Source organism: Oncorhynchus kisutch, linkage group LG6, assembly GCF_002021735.2.
Source record: "Oncorhynchus kisutch isolate 150728-3 linkage group LG6, Okis_V2, whole genome shotgun sequence".
NCBI lineage: Eukaryota > Metazoa > Chordata > Actinopteri > Salmoniformes > Salmonidae > Oncorhynchus > Oncorhynchus kisutch.
The window spans coordinates 16,525,035-16,541,870 of record NC_034179.2 but is presented as its reverse complement, the minus strand read 5'-3'; the positions used below and the strand labels follow the sequence as shown (position 1 = coordinate 16,541,870).

General features: G+C 40.4%; 1 protein-coding gene across 1 annotated transcript in view; it reads left to right on the top strand.

The window, feature by feature from the left end:
* The window catches only part of LOC109892409 (calcium/calmodulin-dependent protein kinase type IV), a 30,392-nt gene that overhangs the window by 4,722 nt on the left and 8,834 nt on the right, over nucleotides 1-16,836 (top strand). Inside the window, exons 2-5 of the mRNA XM_020484919.2 lie at nucleotides 15,574-15,652; nucleotides 15,758-15,820; nucleotides 15,925-16,007; nucleotides 16,097-16,169. Of these exons, the coding sequence (XP_020340508.1) occupies nucleotides 15,574-15,652; nucleotides 15,758-15,820; nucleotides 15,925-16,007; nucleotides 16,097-16,169 (298 nt within the window). The remainder of the gene's footprint in view (nucleotides 1-15,573; nucleotides 15,653-15,757; nucleotides 15,821-15,924; nucleotides 16,008-16,096; nucleotides 16,170-16,836) is intronic.

Here is a 16,836-nt window from a genome sequence, read left to right as displayed (position 1 = left end):
TGTCAAACATGTAAAGTGTGGTGTACCGCAGGGCAGCTCTCTAGGCCCACTACTCTTTTCTATTTTTACCAATGACCGGCCATTGGCATTAAACAAAGCATGTGTGTCCATGTATGCTAATGATTCAACCATATACACATCAGCAACCACAGCTAATGAAGTCACTGAAACCCTTAACAATGGGTGGCCAGTAATAAACTAAAACTAAGAGCATTGTATTTGGTACAAATCATTCCCTAAGTTTTAGACCTCATATGAATCTGATAATGAATGGTGTTGCTGTTGAACAAGTTGAGGAGACTAAATTACTTAATGTTACCATATATTGTAAATTGTCATGGTCGAAACATATAGATTCAATGGTTTTAAAGATAGGGAGAGGTCTGTCTGTAATAAAGAGATGCTCTGCTTTTTTGACATCACATTCCAGAAAGCAAGTCCTGCAGGCTATAGTTTTTTCTTATCTTGATTATTGTCCAGTTGTGTGGTCGAGTTCTGCAAGGAAAGACCTAGTTAAGCTGCAGCTGGCCCAGAAAAGAGTGGCACATCTTGCTCTTCATTGTAATTAGAGGGCTTATATAAATACTATGCATGGCAGTCTCTCTTGGCTAAGAGGTGAGGGGAGACTGACTGCATCACTTCTTTTTATTAAAAAAATGAATGTGTTGAAAATCCCAATTTCTTTGCATAGTCAACTTACACACAGCTCTGACACACACACCCACCAGACATGTCACCAGGGGTCTTTTCACAGTCCCCAAATCTAGAACAATTTCAAGAAAGTGTACAGGATTATATATAGCCATTATTGCATGGAACTCCCTTCCATCTCATGTTGCTCAAATGAACAGCAAACCTGGTTTAAAAAAAACAGATAAAGCAACACCTCACAATGCCTCTCCCATATTTGACCTAGATAGTTTGTGTGTATGCATTGATATGTAGGCTACGTGTGCCTTTTTAAAATTGATGTAAAGCTGTCCTTGAGCTGTTCTTGTCTATACATGTTCTGCATTATGTCATATTTCATGTTTTGTGTGGACCCCAGGAAGAGTAGCTTCTGCTTTCGCAACAGCTAATGGGGATCCTAATAAAATACCAAATACCAAACCTAGAACACTAGGCCAAATACACACTGGGGTTGCTTACCAAGATGACATTTAATGTTCCTGGGCCTAGTGTCAGCTTTGACTTAAATCAGCTTGGGAAACGATGGAAAGACTGGCAAATGGCTGTCTAGCAATGATCAACAACTGACAGAGCTTGAAGAATCTTTTCAAGAATAATGTGGAAATATTGTACAATCCAGGTGTGTAGAACGCTTTGAGATTTACCCCGAAAGACACCCAGCTGTAATAGCTGCCAAAGGTGATTCTAACACATATTGACTCAGGGGATTGAATACTTATGTAATCAAGATATGTTTTATTTTTCTTAAATGTTTTACAAATGTTATAATTTTCCTTCTACTTTGACATTCGAGTATTTTGTCTAGATCGTTGACAAAAAATGTATTTTTATCCCACTTTATAATGTAGAAAAAGTCAAGGTGTGTGAATACTTCCTGAGGGCACTGTATATATACTGTCCATTTCCATTTTATTATACCGATAATTGTTATGGTCCATTTGGAAAATCTTTAACTTCATAGCACTTTGCTGTAGAACTGTCAACACTTTCAAAGCATGAACAATAGATACAAATAATTCCCTCATCACTTTTGCTTGTGAGTCATAGTGGCCAAATTACCATATTGTCCTCATTTGAGATACTCTGTGGATTTCATAAGAGCAATGTGGATGTCACCTACTACCGAAACAGTCTCTAGACAATGACACTGTGAGACACCAGCAACAGCACATGTTTATGATTTCATAGCAGATTATAACAGATACATTTTGGTGGTCTGGTGACAGCATATATTGAGAGTATGTGGATTGGTGCATGTGATATTTGATTTGCTTTTGTTTACCCCTAACCTTCGGAGAGGGGGTGAGATATAGAAACATACAATAGGGCAGGCTGTGTTTCAATGAAGTACATTCAATATTATCATATAGTATCGTAATATGAGGTGTGCTGCTTGAGGTTTAGGACTACAGTCTAAACCAAAAGGTGCATTATTGATCGTTCACTTGCACTGCATAATATGTCTCTGTCTCTGCTGCAGGATCTATAAGAGCCCCATTCCGTATTCATAATGAATTGTATTATACAAGGCAGTCTGATAGCATCTGGACAACAGCTGTGCTTAAGGATCTGCCACTGAGCCCTAATCAGGGATATGGAATAGAGAGGGAGGGAATCTAATGCATAGGATCAGGGGAAATTAGAGCCATCTACAGAAGACCCATATGGAGCTGCTGCTGCTTCCCATGCTGTCGAAATGGGATGAAGCCGTCTGCTGTCTGTTGTGAGCAGAGAGATGGTGCCCTGTGGAATTCATTAAAGTTGGTAATTAATTTATCTGACAGGAAATAGGTGATATAGGGCTATATTTTAACAAACCTAACGCAATGGTAAATTTAAGCGCTGGCAGTAGCGCTATAGATTCGGGGAGTGTCAGAAATATTTTTAGCTATTTTCAGAATCAGAATTATCGGCCTAGTTGCTGGCAGCACGAAAGGGCTGAGCTTTGACGAATGAACAAGTTGTGGGTGTGTCGAGGCTTGGCCCCCTCACTGGCCAATCAGAAAGTGCTTCATGGCTAAATATGTGGTTCCTTTACGGTCTTTTATGTATTGCCTTGGAATCAACTCCATTTCCAATGTTAGTCCTTTATAGTTTGTTAAACAGCTTACAGAAACAAAATAAAACCATGTAGACTATCTTTGCTGAATATGTTAATTTGAACATGTCTTCAATAGCATTCACACTGATATAGGGGCTAGCGCTACTGTAAATTACAATATGGATGAGCATGGACATGCCAAACTATGTCAATAAGCAAGATTTCATTCATTATTGATAAGGCCTAAAAAGAGATCAAATCATTTTAATCAAATTCTTAACAAAAAAACGTATTTTAAATGGCTGTCTAAATACACTTACAGGTACCATCATTTCTTCCTGTGGGCATATACAATTAAATATGTTTTACAGACATCCAAACTTTTCACAGTTGCTGAACAAAGATCCAATAGAAAGGGAGAATGTCCACTCACCGTTATACTGCTCCCAAATATGTTTTATATACAAATTGGAACCATCTTACAGATCGCATTCACACTTCTCTAGAAGTTGCATTGCATGCGTGCCACAGACATTCTCACCAGAACAGTGAAAGATTCTAATAAGTTTGGTTTTAATCATATGAAACAAAAAACAAGCTGTTTGTTTTTTCAACAACAATAAATACATGTAAAATGTAATGACAAAATCGTCAGCATAAAAAAAGATATATGCATTGCTGTTGAACCAGCCTTCAGTATAGTAGGCCTAGGGTAAGGGTAGCCTACGGGGGGCTTGGTTTTAAAAAATATGTAAAACTGTTACAGGAAAATAACTTCTAAATACAAGGTTCACCGATATTCACCGAGGTTCTCATCTTTCCTTTCATGGTGGCATGAACACATGTAGGGGGTTTTAAGCACCTCCAACGCATTGTAATGAACACCAGGGGAGACAGAGAGCTGGTTTCAAGCGCAGGGTGCAGCAGGTGTTTATTTGCAAAGGACCACAGGGGCAGGCAGAAGGTCATACACAGGGGTCTAAAAGGGTAACAGTACAGGCAGGGAAAAGGCTAGTAACGTAGTCCGGGAGATCAGGCAATAGGTAGAGAACAGGAAATCAGATTGGCAAAAGTACAGGCAGGCAAAAGGCGTCGTTAGTGAGGCAGGCAAAAACCATCATACATGCGAGGAGTAATTCACAAGAAACCCAGTGCTCTGAAAGCAATGTGTCACAAAACAAACAATGGGGTGTTTGGGGTGCAAATAACTGAACTAAATAGTGCGTGATAATGACATACAGGTGTGTGAACAGGTGATTAGAATTCAGGTGATTGGGATCTGGAGAGTGAGTGTGCGTTCAGTGGATCTACATGATTGAGGGTGTGAGTTGGAAGCAGATGTTACAAGCATTGCTAAAATAATGTAGGCCTGCCTACAATACATAGAGTAGATAAAAATGGAATGTCAGCTCACTGTTTTAATCCTCTCAAACTTGATATTTTAATAATGCTTTGGTGATTAAGATTTATTTCCAAGTGGTCTCAGGAGCCAAACCCTTTATTGACGGTCTTGACTAGCCTACTTGATTACATTGGGCAGGACAAAAAGAAAACAGACTTAATTGAGAGTAGGGGAGACTATGCTTGGTTTTTAATCAAATAAAATGAAATGGGGAAGAAGCATGAGTGTTTTATGTTTATAAATACGAAATATACAGGCCCCATATCACATATTGTTCCATGCGCATATGGGCAGTGTGCGTCACGGCTGAATAGGCTGTTTCCACTGTCAAAATTCATGCCATATGTTACCGCTAAAACCAGCTTTTGGTTGTTCTTAAATATCCCTACAAGCGCTGCCTGAAAATAGCACTTTGGATCATGTTTTTAAGGACACGCCTCAAATATTTCCACACCCCTGTAAATTGCCAAACCTGGCGTTAGGGCTGGAAAATGCTGGTGCACCAGTTTTTAAATTTTTATTGAACCTTTATTTAACTAGGCAACTCAGTTAATAACAAATTCTTATTTACAATGACGACCTACCAAAAGGCAAAAGGCTTCCTGCGGGGACAGAGGCTGGGATTAAAAATAAATATAAATACAAATATAGGACAAAACACACATCACGACAAGAGAGACCTAAGACAACAACATAGCATGGCAACAACAACACAGCATGGTAGCAACACAAAATGGCAGCAGCACAACATGGTAGTAGCATAAAACAGGATGCAAACATTATTGGGCACAGACAACAGCACACAGGGGAAAAAGGTAGAGACAACAATATATCACGCAAAGCAGCCACAACTGTCAGTAAGAGTGTTCATGATTGAGTCTTTGAATGAAGAGATTGAGATAAAACTGCCCAGTTTGAGTGTTTGTTGCAGCTCGTTCCAGTCGCTAGCTGCAGCGGACTGAAAAGAGGAGCGACCCAGGGATGTGTGTGCTTTGAGGACCAGAATGTGACTGGCAGAACGGGTGTTGTATGTGGAGGATGAAGGCTGCAGAAGATATCTCAGATAGGGGGGAGTGAGGCCTAAGAAGGTTTTATAAACAAGCATCAACCAGTGGGTCTTGCGACGGGTAGATGACCAGTTTACAGAAGAGTATAGAGTGCAGTAATGTGATGTATCCTATAAGGAGCATTGGTGGAAAATCTGATGGACGAATGGTAAAGAACATCTAGCCGCTCGAGAGCACCCTTACCTGCCGATCTATAAATAATGTCTCTGTAATCTATAATGGGTAGGATGGTCATCTGAATCAGGGTAAGTTTGTCAGCTGGGGTGAAAGGGGAGCGATTACGATAGAGGAAACCAAGTCTAGATTTAACTTTAGCTTGCAGCTTTGATATGTGCTGAGAGGACAGTGTACCGTCTTGCCATACTTCCAAATACTTGTATGAGGTGACTACCTCATGCTCTAAACCATCAGAGGTAGTAATCACACCTGTGGGGAGAGGGGCATTCTTCTTACCAAACCACATGACCTTTGTTTTGGAGGTCAAAATTGCAAAGTAACGTGCATGTGACACTAGCGCCTCCTTAACGCCAGCTGAAAAAAGAGCCCATTGCATAATACTTCAAGTTGAATATAGGCTATCCCTGTTGGCTCAGATGGGTTTAGCCTACAGGAGATAACAGTACCAAAAACCGTATTGTTACTATAGGGGGTCTTACACTTTCTAAGGTGAGGCCGATGTGTTTGATCAGACTAACTATATGCCTGCAAGCTTGACAAGTGACAAAATATCTCTTAGCGCTGGCGAGTTCAATGTTGAACATATACAGTTGAAGTCAGAAGTTTACATACACTTTGGTTGGTGTCATTAAAACTCGATTTTCAACCACTCCACAAATTTCTTGTTAACAAACTACAGTTTCGGCAAGTCGGTTAGGACAAATACTTTGTGCATGACACAAGTAATTTTCCAACAATTGTTTACAGACAGATTATTTAACTTATAATTCATTGTATCACAATTCCAGTGGGTCAGAGGTTTACATACACTAAGTTGACTGTGCCTTTAAACAGCTTGGAAAATTCCAGAAAATAATGTCATGGCTTTAGAAGCTTCTGATAGGCTAATTGACATAATTTGAATCAATTGGAGGTGTACCTGTGGATGTATTTCAAGGCCTACCTTCAAACTCAGGGCCTCTTTGCTTGACATCATGGGAAAATCTAAGGGTGAAAGCTGCCAGAGCCGCCCGCCTGTCAGGAGCTGCCAGAGTCGCCCGTCACTCCGGCGCTGCCGGAGTCGCCCTTCCCTTCGGCGCTGCCGGAGTCTCCCGCCTGTCCGGCGCTGCCGGAATCTCCCGCCTGTCCGGCGCTGCCGGAATCTCCCGTCCATTCGAGGCCCACTGCTAGGGTCCCCAGTCCGAGGTCGGCGGCGAGGGTCACCGCTCTAAAGGTGCCACTGAGGCGGGAAAAGAAGCGGACAAATACTATGGTGGAGTGGGGTCCACGTTCCGCGCCAGAGCCGCCACCGCGCACAGACGCCCACCCAGACCTTCCCCTATAGGTTCAGGTTTTGCAGCCGGAGTCCGCACCTTTGGGGGAGGGGTACTGTCACGTTCTGACCTTAGTTCCTTTGTGATGTCTTTGTTTTAGTATGGTCAGGGCGTGAGTTGGGTGGGCAGTCTATATTCTTTTTTCTATGATTTGGTATTTCTGTGTTTGGCTTGGTATGGTTCTCAATCAGAGGCAGCTGTCAATCGTTGTCCCTGATTGAGAACCATACTTAGGCAGCCTGTTTTCACCTTTTAGTTGTGGGTGATTATATTTTCTGTTCTGTGGTTTGCTTCACCGTTCAGGACTGTTCGTTTTGTCGATAAATTGTTTTTGTTCAGTGTTCAGTATTCGTATTAAAACAATATGGACACCTACCACGCTACGCATTGGTCCTCCTCCTCTTCCACCTACGACGAGCGTTACAATACCTCTCAGGAAGGAGACGCGTTCTGTCTCCTAGAGATGAATGTACTTTGGTGTGAAAAATGCAAATCAATCCCAGAACAACAGCAAAGGACCTTGTGAAGATGTTGGAGGACACAGGTACGAAAGTATCTATATCCACAGTAAAATGAGTCCTATATCGACATAACCTGAAAGGCCGCTCAGCTCCGCAACCTCCATAAAAAAGCCAGACTACGGATTGCAACTGCACATGGAGACAAATACCATAGAGCCCTTATACCATCACTAGGGCCAGGTGTTTACTCTGATCAGGAATCATTATGGGCTACCTACCTAGGGCTCAAGTTTTTCCAGGCTCAATTCACGTGGTCTGGAATAACTCCTAGCCCCAGTTATACCATCACACACAGTTAAAGTTTTGGACTTTGAGCATTCTCAATCGGAGTCGGAGCAGACAGGCAGTGGCCCCAGCTGAATGCATGCATTTAGCTCGTCTTGCTCCTGATAGGAGCAGCAGCATCTCTGCTGGGATTACAGGAAGCTATTTGGTTCTGTGTCTGAGCAGACAGGCAGTGGCCCCAGCTGAATGCATGAATTTAGCTCGTCTTGCTCCTGAGAGGAGCAGCAGCATCTCTGCTGGGATTACATAATGCTGTGTGAGTAAGGCAGCAATGAGCTGCAACAGGAAAGATATGCCTTCATTCAGATTTCTTGTTTTGTTGGTTTAGAAAAGCTTGAGGGTTTATTTGAGTTTCATTCAATTGGTGTAACTTCGACAGTTGTAGTTACATAGTCATATTGTTGAGTAGCATTAATAATCTAATGCACTTTACGACAAATTAATTTTGTAAAAGCTCTACATGAGTTAAATTCCAATAACTATGATTGAAAAGAACCAGTCGTTTTTTAAAATGGAAGTTAATTTGTTATTTCCATTCATGTTGTGTAAAGCCACATGACAGGCACTAATCCTGTACAGTCCTGGTGAGGACGACAACCATCAATTGTTATCAACCATCAAATTTATTTTAAACAATGGGCATCTGAAATAAGGTTGTCGATATCTTAAGTTGTGAGTGCCATTTGCATTCATCATATTCCACTTGTCCGACATTTGTCTCACTTCATAATGGTGATATAAATGGGAGTGGATTCTGCCTGTCACTTATTAACTGAAGAGGGTGAGGTCAGTGTGGTTTCCAGGGGGATCGTATAATGCCATTCAGATTGCAGATGGTTTATTATTATTATCCTAGTGCGTAGTTAACTAAAGGTTCAATTAAATAAATAAAAATCTTCTTGTCTGTGTCATCCTCTTCATAGACAGTTCTTATCTTAACTCATCTAATTTCTACCATATTAAGATTTTTGTAGAGAATTACATTAAAATGCCTTAAAATATAGGAGTATGACAAACATTCACATTTCAAACAATTGAGCCCACTTTTATTTAGTCTCCCTTGGCATACTTGTTGCCTCCCACAATGTATCAATGGCACTGCTTTTGCTTAGGGTTTTGTTTTATTCCCTCTTAAATGCAATATTGTCCCACCTAAAGTAGTGTTGCATTTTGAGTTCATGGGATTAGCAATTGGAGTTTGTTGATGGGATTAGCTATATAAACTTGTTTATGGGATTAGCTATATGACTTTGTTTATGGGATTAGCTATATAAACTTGTTTATGGGATTAGCTATATAAACTTGTTTATGGGATTAGCTATATAAACTTGTTTATGGGATTAGCTATATAAGCTTGTTGATGGGATTAGCTATATAAACTTGTTTATGGGATTAGCTATATGACTTTGTTTATGGGATTAGCTATATGACTTTGTTGATGGGATTAGCTATATGACTTTGTTTATGGGATTAGCTATATGACTTTGTTTATGGGATTAGCTATATGACTTTGTTTATGGGATTAGCTATATGACTTTGTTTATGGGATTAGCTATATGACTTTGTTTATGGGATTAGCTATATGACTTTGTTTATGGGATTAGCTATATGACTTTGTTTATGGGATTAGCTATATGACTTTGTTTATGGGATTAGCTATATGACTTTGTTTATGGGATTAGCTATATGACTGTTTATGGGATTAGCTATTTGACTTTGTTTATGGGATTAGCTATATGACTTTGTTTATGGGATTAGCTATATGACTTTGTTTATGGGATTAGCTATATGACTTTGTTTATGGGATTAGCTATATGACTGTTTATGGGATTAGCTATATGACTTTGTTTATGGGATTAGCTATATGACTGTTTATGGGATTAGCTATTTGACTTTGTTTATGGGATTAGCTATTTGACTTTGTTTATGGGATTAGCTATATGACTTTGTTTATGGGATTAGCTATTTGAGCTTGTTTATTGGATTAGCTGTATACATTTGTTGATGGGATTAGCTATATGAGTTTGTCTTGTTCATTGCTACTAAATGTCCTACTTTCAGTGTGATTTACTTTTGCATATTTCCCCCCAATAAACCATTCTGATGTTATCTTGGTACTGTGGATGGATATGGCCATTCCAGAATGATGAATATGATCCATTAGTCGATTACTGGAACTCATCACTGATCTGGGATGGAGCTCGCTGGCCATGATGTAGAAGAACAATCTGATAGTTACAGTGGAAGTCGCAAGTTTACATACACTTAGGTTGGAGTCATTAAAACGCATCTTGTTAAAAACTATAGTTTTGGCAAGTCGGTTAGGACATCTGCTTTGTGCATGACACAGGTAATTTTTCCAACTATTGTTTACAGACAGATTATTTCACGTTTTAGTCACTGTATCACAATTCCAGTGGGTCAGAAGTTTACATACACTAAATTGACTGTACCTTTAAACATCTTGGAAAATTCCAGAATGTCATGGCTTTAGAAGCTTCTGATAGGCTAATTGACACCATTTGAGTCAATTGGAGGTGTTCCTGTGGATGTATTTCAAGGCCTACCTTCAAATTCAGTGCCTCTTTGCTTGACATCATGGGAAAATCAAAACAAATCATCCAAGAAAAAAATTGTAGACCTCCACAAGTCTGGTTCATCCTTGGGAGCAATCTCTAAATGCCTGAAGATACCACGTTCATCTGTACAAACAATAGTACGCAAGTATAAACACCATGAGACGACGCAGCCATCATACCGCTCAGGAAAAATATACATTCTGTCTCCTCCTTGGTGCGAAAAGTGCAAATCAATCCCAGAACAACAGCAAAAGGACCTTGTGAAGATGCTGGAGGAAACGGGTACAAATGGATCTATATCCACAGTAAAAAGAGTCCTGTATCGACATAACCTGAGCAAGGAAGAAGCCACTGCTCCAAAACCACCATAAAAAAAGCCAGACTACAGTTTGCAGCTGCACATGGGGACAAAGATTGTACTTTTTGGAGAAATGTCCTCTGGTCTGATGAAACAAAAATTGGACTGTTTGGCCATAATGACCACCGTTATGTTTGGAGGAAAAAGGGAGAAGCTTGCAAGCCGAAGAACACCATCCCAACCGTGAAGCACGGGGGTGGCAGCATCATGTTGTGGGGGTGATTTGCTGCAGGGGGGACTGGTGCACTTAACAAAATAGATGGCTGCATGAGGATGGAAAATTATGTAGATATATTGAAGCAATATCTCAAGACATCAGTCAGGAAGTTAAAGCTTGGTTGCAAATGGGTCTTCCAAATGGACAATGACCTCAAGCATACTTCCAAAGTTGTGGCAAAATGGCTTAAGGACAACAAAGTCAAGGTATTGGAGTGGCTATCACAAAGCCCTGACCTAAATACCATAGAAAAATTGTGGGCAGAACTGAAAAAGCAAGAAAGCCTAAGAAGCTGACTCAGTTACACCAGCTCTGTCAGGAGTAATGGGCCAAAATTCACCCAACATATTGTGGGAAGCTTGTGGAAGGCTAACCAAAACGTTTGACCAAAATTAAACAATTTAAAAGGCAATGCTACCAAATACTAATTGAGTGTATGGTAACTTCTGACCCACTGGGAATGTGATGAAAGAAATAAAAGCTGAAATAAATAATTCTCTCTACTATTATTCTTACATTTCACATTCTTAAAATAAAGTGGTGATCCTAATTGACCTATGGCAGGGATTTTTACTAGGATTAAATGTCAGGAATTGTGAAAAACTGAGTTTAAATGTATTTGGCTAAGGTGTATGTAAACTTCTGAATTCAACTGTAAATGATCCCACAATTTAATCCCTTATCGGATAAAAGCATTTCTGAATCTGATGATAGTAGAAGCTAATTTCTCTGTGTGAGTGTGCGTGTTCCTACATAGATGTGTAGATCTCTGTTCAGTTTAGTGGATATGTAGATCTCTGTCCAGTTTAGTGGATATGTAGATCTCTGTTCAGTTTAGTTGATATGTAGATCTCTGTTCAGTTTAGTGGATATGTAGATCTCTGTTCAGTTTAGTGGATATGTAGATCTCTGTCCAGTTTAGTGGATATGTAGATCTCTGTCCAGTTTAGTGGATATGTAGATCTCTGTCCAGTTTAGTGGATATGTAGATCTCTGTCCAGTTTAGTGGATATGTAGATCTCTGTCCAGTTTAGTGGATATGTAGATCTCTGTCCAGTTTAGTGGATATGTAGATCTCTGTCCAGTTTAGTGGATATGTAGATCTCTGTCCAGTTTAGTGGATATGTAGATCTCTGTCCAGTTTAGTGGATATGTAGATCTCTGTCCAGTTTAGTGGATATGTAGATCTCTGTCCAGTTTAGTGGATATGTAGATCTCTGTCCAGTTTAGTGGATATGTAGATCTCTGTCCAGTTTAGTGGATATGTAGATCTCTTTCCAGTTTAGTGGATATGTAGATCTCTGTCCAGTTTAGTGGATATGTAGATCTCTGTCCAGTTTAGTGGATATGTAGATCTCTGTCCAGTTTAGTGGATATGTAGATCTCTGTCCAGTTTAGTGGATATGTAGATCTCTGTCCAGTTTAGTGGATATGTAGATCTCTGTCCAGTTTAGTGGATATGTAGATCTCTGTCCAGTTTAGTGGATATGTAGATCTCTGTTCAGTTTAGTGGATATGTAGATCTCTGTTGCTAGTCTCTGTACAGCTTAGCACTAGAACTGACAGCAACAAAAAGCTTCATTCTCAGGGTGTCATCTTTCCAAGCTAAACGAACCAGCATCTTCACTCATCTGCTGTCTGTACAATGACTTCAGGATGAAATAATGCTTTTCTCTGCTAAGGTTCAACACAATGTTAAATAAATCATGAAATAAGGATGACCGAAACAAAACAGGAAGAAGTTGAATTAGGAGGTGAATTTATAAAGTGGATTAAGGCATGCATTGATGAAAATGAATGAGTAAATGAATGGAATAAATGGGTTATTTATTCAAGAACTGACTCAGACATTTAGACATATTTTGTCGGACGATAACATAAGGAAAATGGAGGATACAAGACGTCCCTTTGTTCAGGTCAAATCAGCTTTCAATGTTCTTTTTTTATGGAAGGAGTGTGTACACAGGCCTAGACTGCACTAACTGTTGATAGCTATTACCTCTTCACTTCTTCATTGTGTATTTCAAACTCTTACTCCTTTGCCAATGAAGGGTCTTTTCAACGTTGTGCAGTAAAGTGGTCTCATACAAGCAGGACAAACACATGAATATAGATCCCTCTGTTCTGTATGACATTCACATTTAATGATTTAACAAAATGAGGCACTGTAGACGTTACAGGGAGGGATCCTAGGAGGGAGGATGGTACGCTAGGATGAGGTCATCTAGTCAGCCTGATAACAATTTGATGATATTTTGCAATTATTGTTTATTTGATTTGCGTCATTTGCTCAGATAGGCCTAGCTTATGCCCCTGAGCTCCATTGCACAATGATAGAGTACAGTCCAAGTCTAGCTTTTCTCCTCAGACTCTTGGATGTTTTGCTTGGATTGAAGCTGTGATCTGGCTGTCATGCCTGCCTTATGTCTGTTCACATGGACCAGCCGTGATGGTATTCCCCACTGGCCGAGAGAGAGAAGAGAAGAGAGAGACAGAGAGAGAGAAAGAAGGTGTGGAACAATGCCCCATAATGGGAAAGACAAAGCAAAAGCTGGTTTTTCGAAAATGTAGCAAATTTATAAAAAATAATGAAATATCACATTTACATAAGTATTCAGATCCTACACTCAGTACTTTGTTGAAGCACCTTTGGCAGCAATAACAACCTAGAGTATTATTGTGTATGACGCTACAAGCTTGGCACAACTGTATTTGGGGAGTTTTTTCCATTCTTCTCTGCAGATCCTCTCATGCTCTGTCAGGTTGGATCGGGAGCGTCGCTGCACAGCTATTTTCAGGTCTCTCCAGAGATGTTCGATCGGGTTCTAGTCCAAGCTCTGGCTGGGCCACTCAAGGACATTCAGAGACTTGTCCTGAAGACACTCCTGCGTTGTCTTGGCTGTGTGCTTAGGGTCGTTGTCCTGTTGGAAGTTGAACCTTTGTCCCAGTCTGAGGTTCTGAACACTGGAGCAGGTTTTCATAAAGGGTCTCTCTGTACTTTGCTCCGTTCATCTTTTCCTCGATCCTGACTCGTCTCCCAGTCCCTGCCACTGGTCGCAGGTTTCCTCCAGATGTGACGCTTGGCATTCAAGCCAAACAGTTCAATCTTGGTTTCATCTGACCAGAGAATCTTGTTTCTCATGGTCTGAGAGTCCTTTAGGTGCCTTTTGGCAAACTCCATGCGGGCTGCCATGTGCCTTTTACTGAGGAGTGACTTCCGTCTGGCCACACTACCATAAAGGCCTGATTGGTGGAGTGCTGCAGAGATGGTTGTCCGTCAGGAAGGAAGGACAACCATTTAAGAATGATGAAGGCTTCTTCCATTTAAGAATAATGGAGGCCACTGTGTTCTTGGGGACCTTCAATGCTGAAGAAATGTTTTTGTACACTTTCCCGGATCTGTTCATCTACACAATCCTGTCTCGGAGCTCTACGGACAATTCCTTCGACCTCATGGCTTAGTTTTTGCTCTGACATGCACTGTCAACTATGGGACCTTATATAGACAGGTGTGTGCCTTTCCAAATCATGTCTAATCAATTGAATTTACCACAGGTGGACTCCAATCAGGTTGTAGAAACATCTCAAGGATGATCAATGGAAACAGGATGTATCTGAGCTCAATTTCCATTCTCATAGCAAACGATCTGAATTCTTATGTAAATAAGGTATTTCAGTTTTTTATTTTTAACACTTTTTTAAACATTTCCAAAACCCTGTTTTCGCTTTGTCATTATGGTGTGTAGATTTTCTATAATCTATTTTAGAATCAGGCTGTAAAGTAACAAAATGTGGGAAAAGGGCAGAGGTCTGAATACTTTCCGAATGCACTGTATATTGAAATAGAGAGAGAATGTGTGGGAGAGAGGCAGGAGAAGGAGAGAGAGTGAATGTGTGGGAGAGGGAGAGGTAGATTGGAGGTGTGAGAGAGGTGGAGAGAGTGTTCTGTAGTAATGGTGAATATTGGGGTCTGGACACCTGAGAGCCCAGATGCTTTCCTCTGAAAACAAAAGCTGCCTATCTCTCACTCTCTCACTTTCTGCCTCTTCCCTCTCCCTGCTAATTGTAAGCTGTGCAGCCAAATTAGATGTATTTGCACATTGGAATTTAGCCTACCTTTTATATACATCCATACTGCAGGACAGTGTGTATTCTACAACTACTTCTACTACTATGTTTAAATACATTTAAAGTAGATCTTAGTTAGCTTTGTCTTAGGGTAGGAGTGCTTATCTAGGATCAGGTCCTTTCTGTCCATATAATCATATTCATTATGATCTAAAAGGCCAAAAAGATCCTAGATCAGCACTCCTACTCTGAGAGGCCCAGGGATTTTCATTTCCCAGAGCTAGTGGCTCAGGTGAACGAACTGCTGACCCATTTCAACTGAACACATGACAATATTTAAACCTGAAGGAATATAGGCCTAATCTCCATGTCTGCCTACTACTGTTGTACTGCATAGGTCTATGGGATTGTGTTGGAATTTGCCTAGTTTATTTTGGACAATTGTACTAACCAGCCATAATGGAAGTACAATTCAAACAACCTAAACGGGTTTTTTGGCTGTCCATAGGAGAACCCTTGGAAAAACTATTTTTGGTTCCAGGTACAACCCTTTTCAGTTCCACGTGGAACACTTTCCACAGAGAGTTCTACATGGAACCCAAAAGGGTTTTACCATGAACCAAAAATGGTTCTCCTATGGGGACAGCCAAAGAACCCTTTTGGAACTCTTTTTTTTCTAAGATTGTAGCCACTGTAGGCTACCCAGCCATAATGGAAGTACAGAAGAACTACATCAAAGCCTATTCACCATTTCCCAGGAGTTAGTATCTTGGGCATTGTGCACAATGTGTTGCTACTCCCTACCCACTTGACAGTTGTTCTTGTAGCTTAACTGTGTATTCCCTCTGCATTTAGGGGAGCGACGTCGGTGGTGTGCAGATGTCGACAGAAGGGAACACTGAAGCCGTACGCAGTGAAAACACTGAAGAAAACCGTGAGTTCTTACTGGATGTTCATCATATTGTTAGTGTAATATTTTTACCCAGAGTACAACAGGTACATGTTTCTTCCTTAACCCAGTTCTGTTTTGTTTCTGCAGGTGGATAAGAAGATAGTTAGGACAGAGATAGGTGTTCTACTTCGACTCTCTCACCCAAACATTGTAAGGGTTCTACACACTTTTGTGCTGTCCTTGCATAGAATTAACGATTGTTATTATGTTTTTTATTGATGCTGAATTTATGTATTTTGTTTTATTTCTTTCAGATCAAACTAAAAGAGATCTTTGAGACCCCTTCAGAGATCAGTCTGGTCTTGGAGCTTGTGACTGGAGGAGAGCTATTTGAAAGGTTAGTTAACTGCCTTAATGGTCACACGCACCCACACACACTCTGTACCATTCCTCTGTTGCAACAATCACAACATATTTTTCTCTCAGGGTTGTGGAGAAGGGCTTTTACACTGAGCGGGATGCTGCTGATGCTGTCATTCAAGTATTAGAAGCTGTTGCAGTAAGTTGACTTCCTTCCTCTGACACCTGTCAGAAAGTAGGCTAATAAATGTCTAGCAAACTCTTGACATACTGTAATGCTTTTGACCTGCATAGCTGGGCGGCACCATCACACATTCACTCAGCCTGTCCCCTTATCTATACATTTTACAGAACAAAATGGCACCAATAGAAAACTTTTTCCGTAATCAAATCCTACATTTACTATCATTTGAACCAGCATTGTTGGACCAACAGTGTAAATGGATCAAGTATGCTGGATTTCATTGAGTCATCACATAGCTATGGTTATCTTTGACATCTCATCAACATGCACCAAGGCATATGTCTTCTTCCTCATGTTAGGAGTCCTGTTGAACAGGCATTCCCATGTTAGTGTATTCCATGATACTCTGTTTGATTGCTGTTGCTAAAGAGATTAAATAGTTAAACAGTGATTTTTTAACACATAGACCCCTTTCCAGGTTACTGGATCGAATCCCTGAGCTGACAAGGTAAAAATCTGTCGTTCTGCCACTGAACAAGGCAGTTAACCCACAGTTCCCCGGAAGGCTGTCATAGTGAAGAACAAATTCTTATTTACAAACTTGTCTAGTTAAATAAAGGTGCGATTTTCCAGTACACGACACAATGACGTCACGCACACATGCGCGCGGCAGTAAGAAATC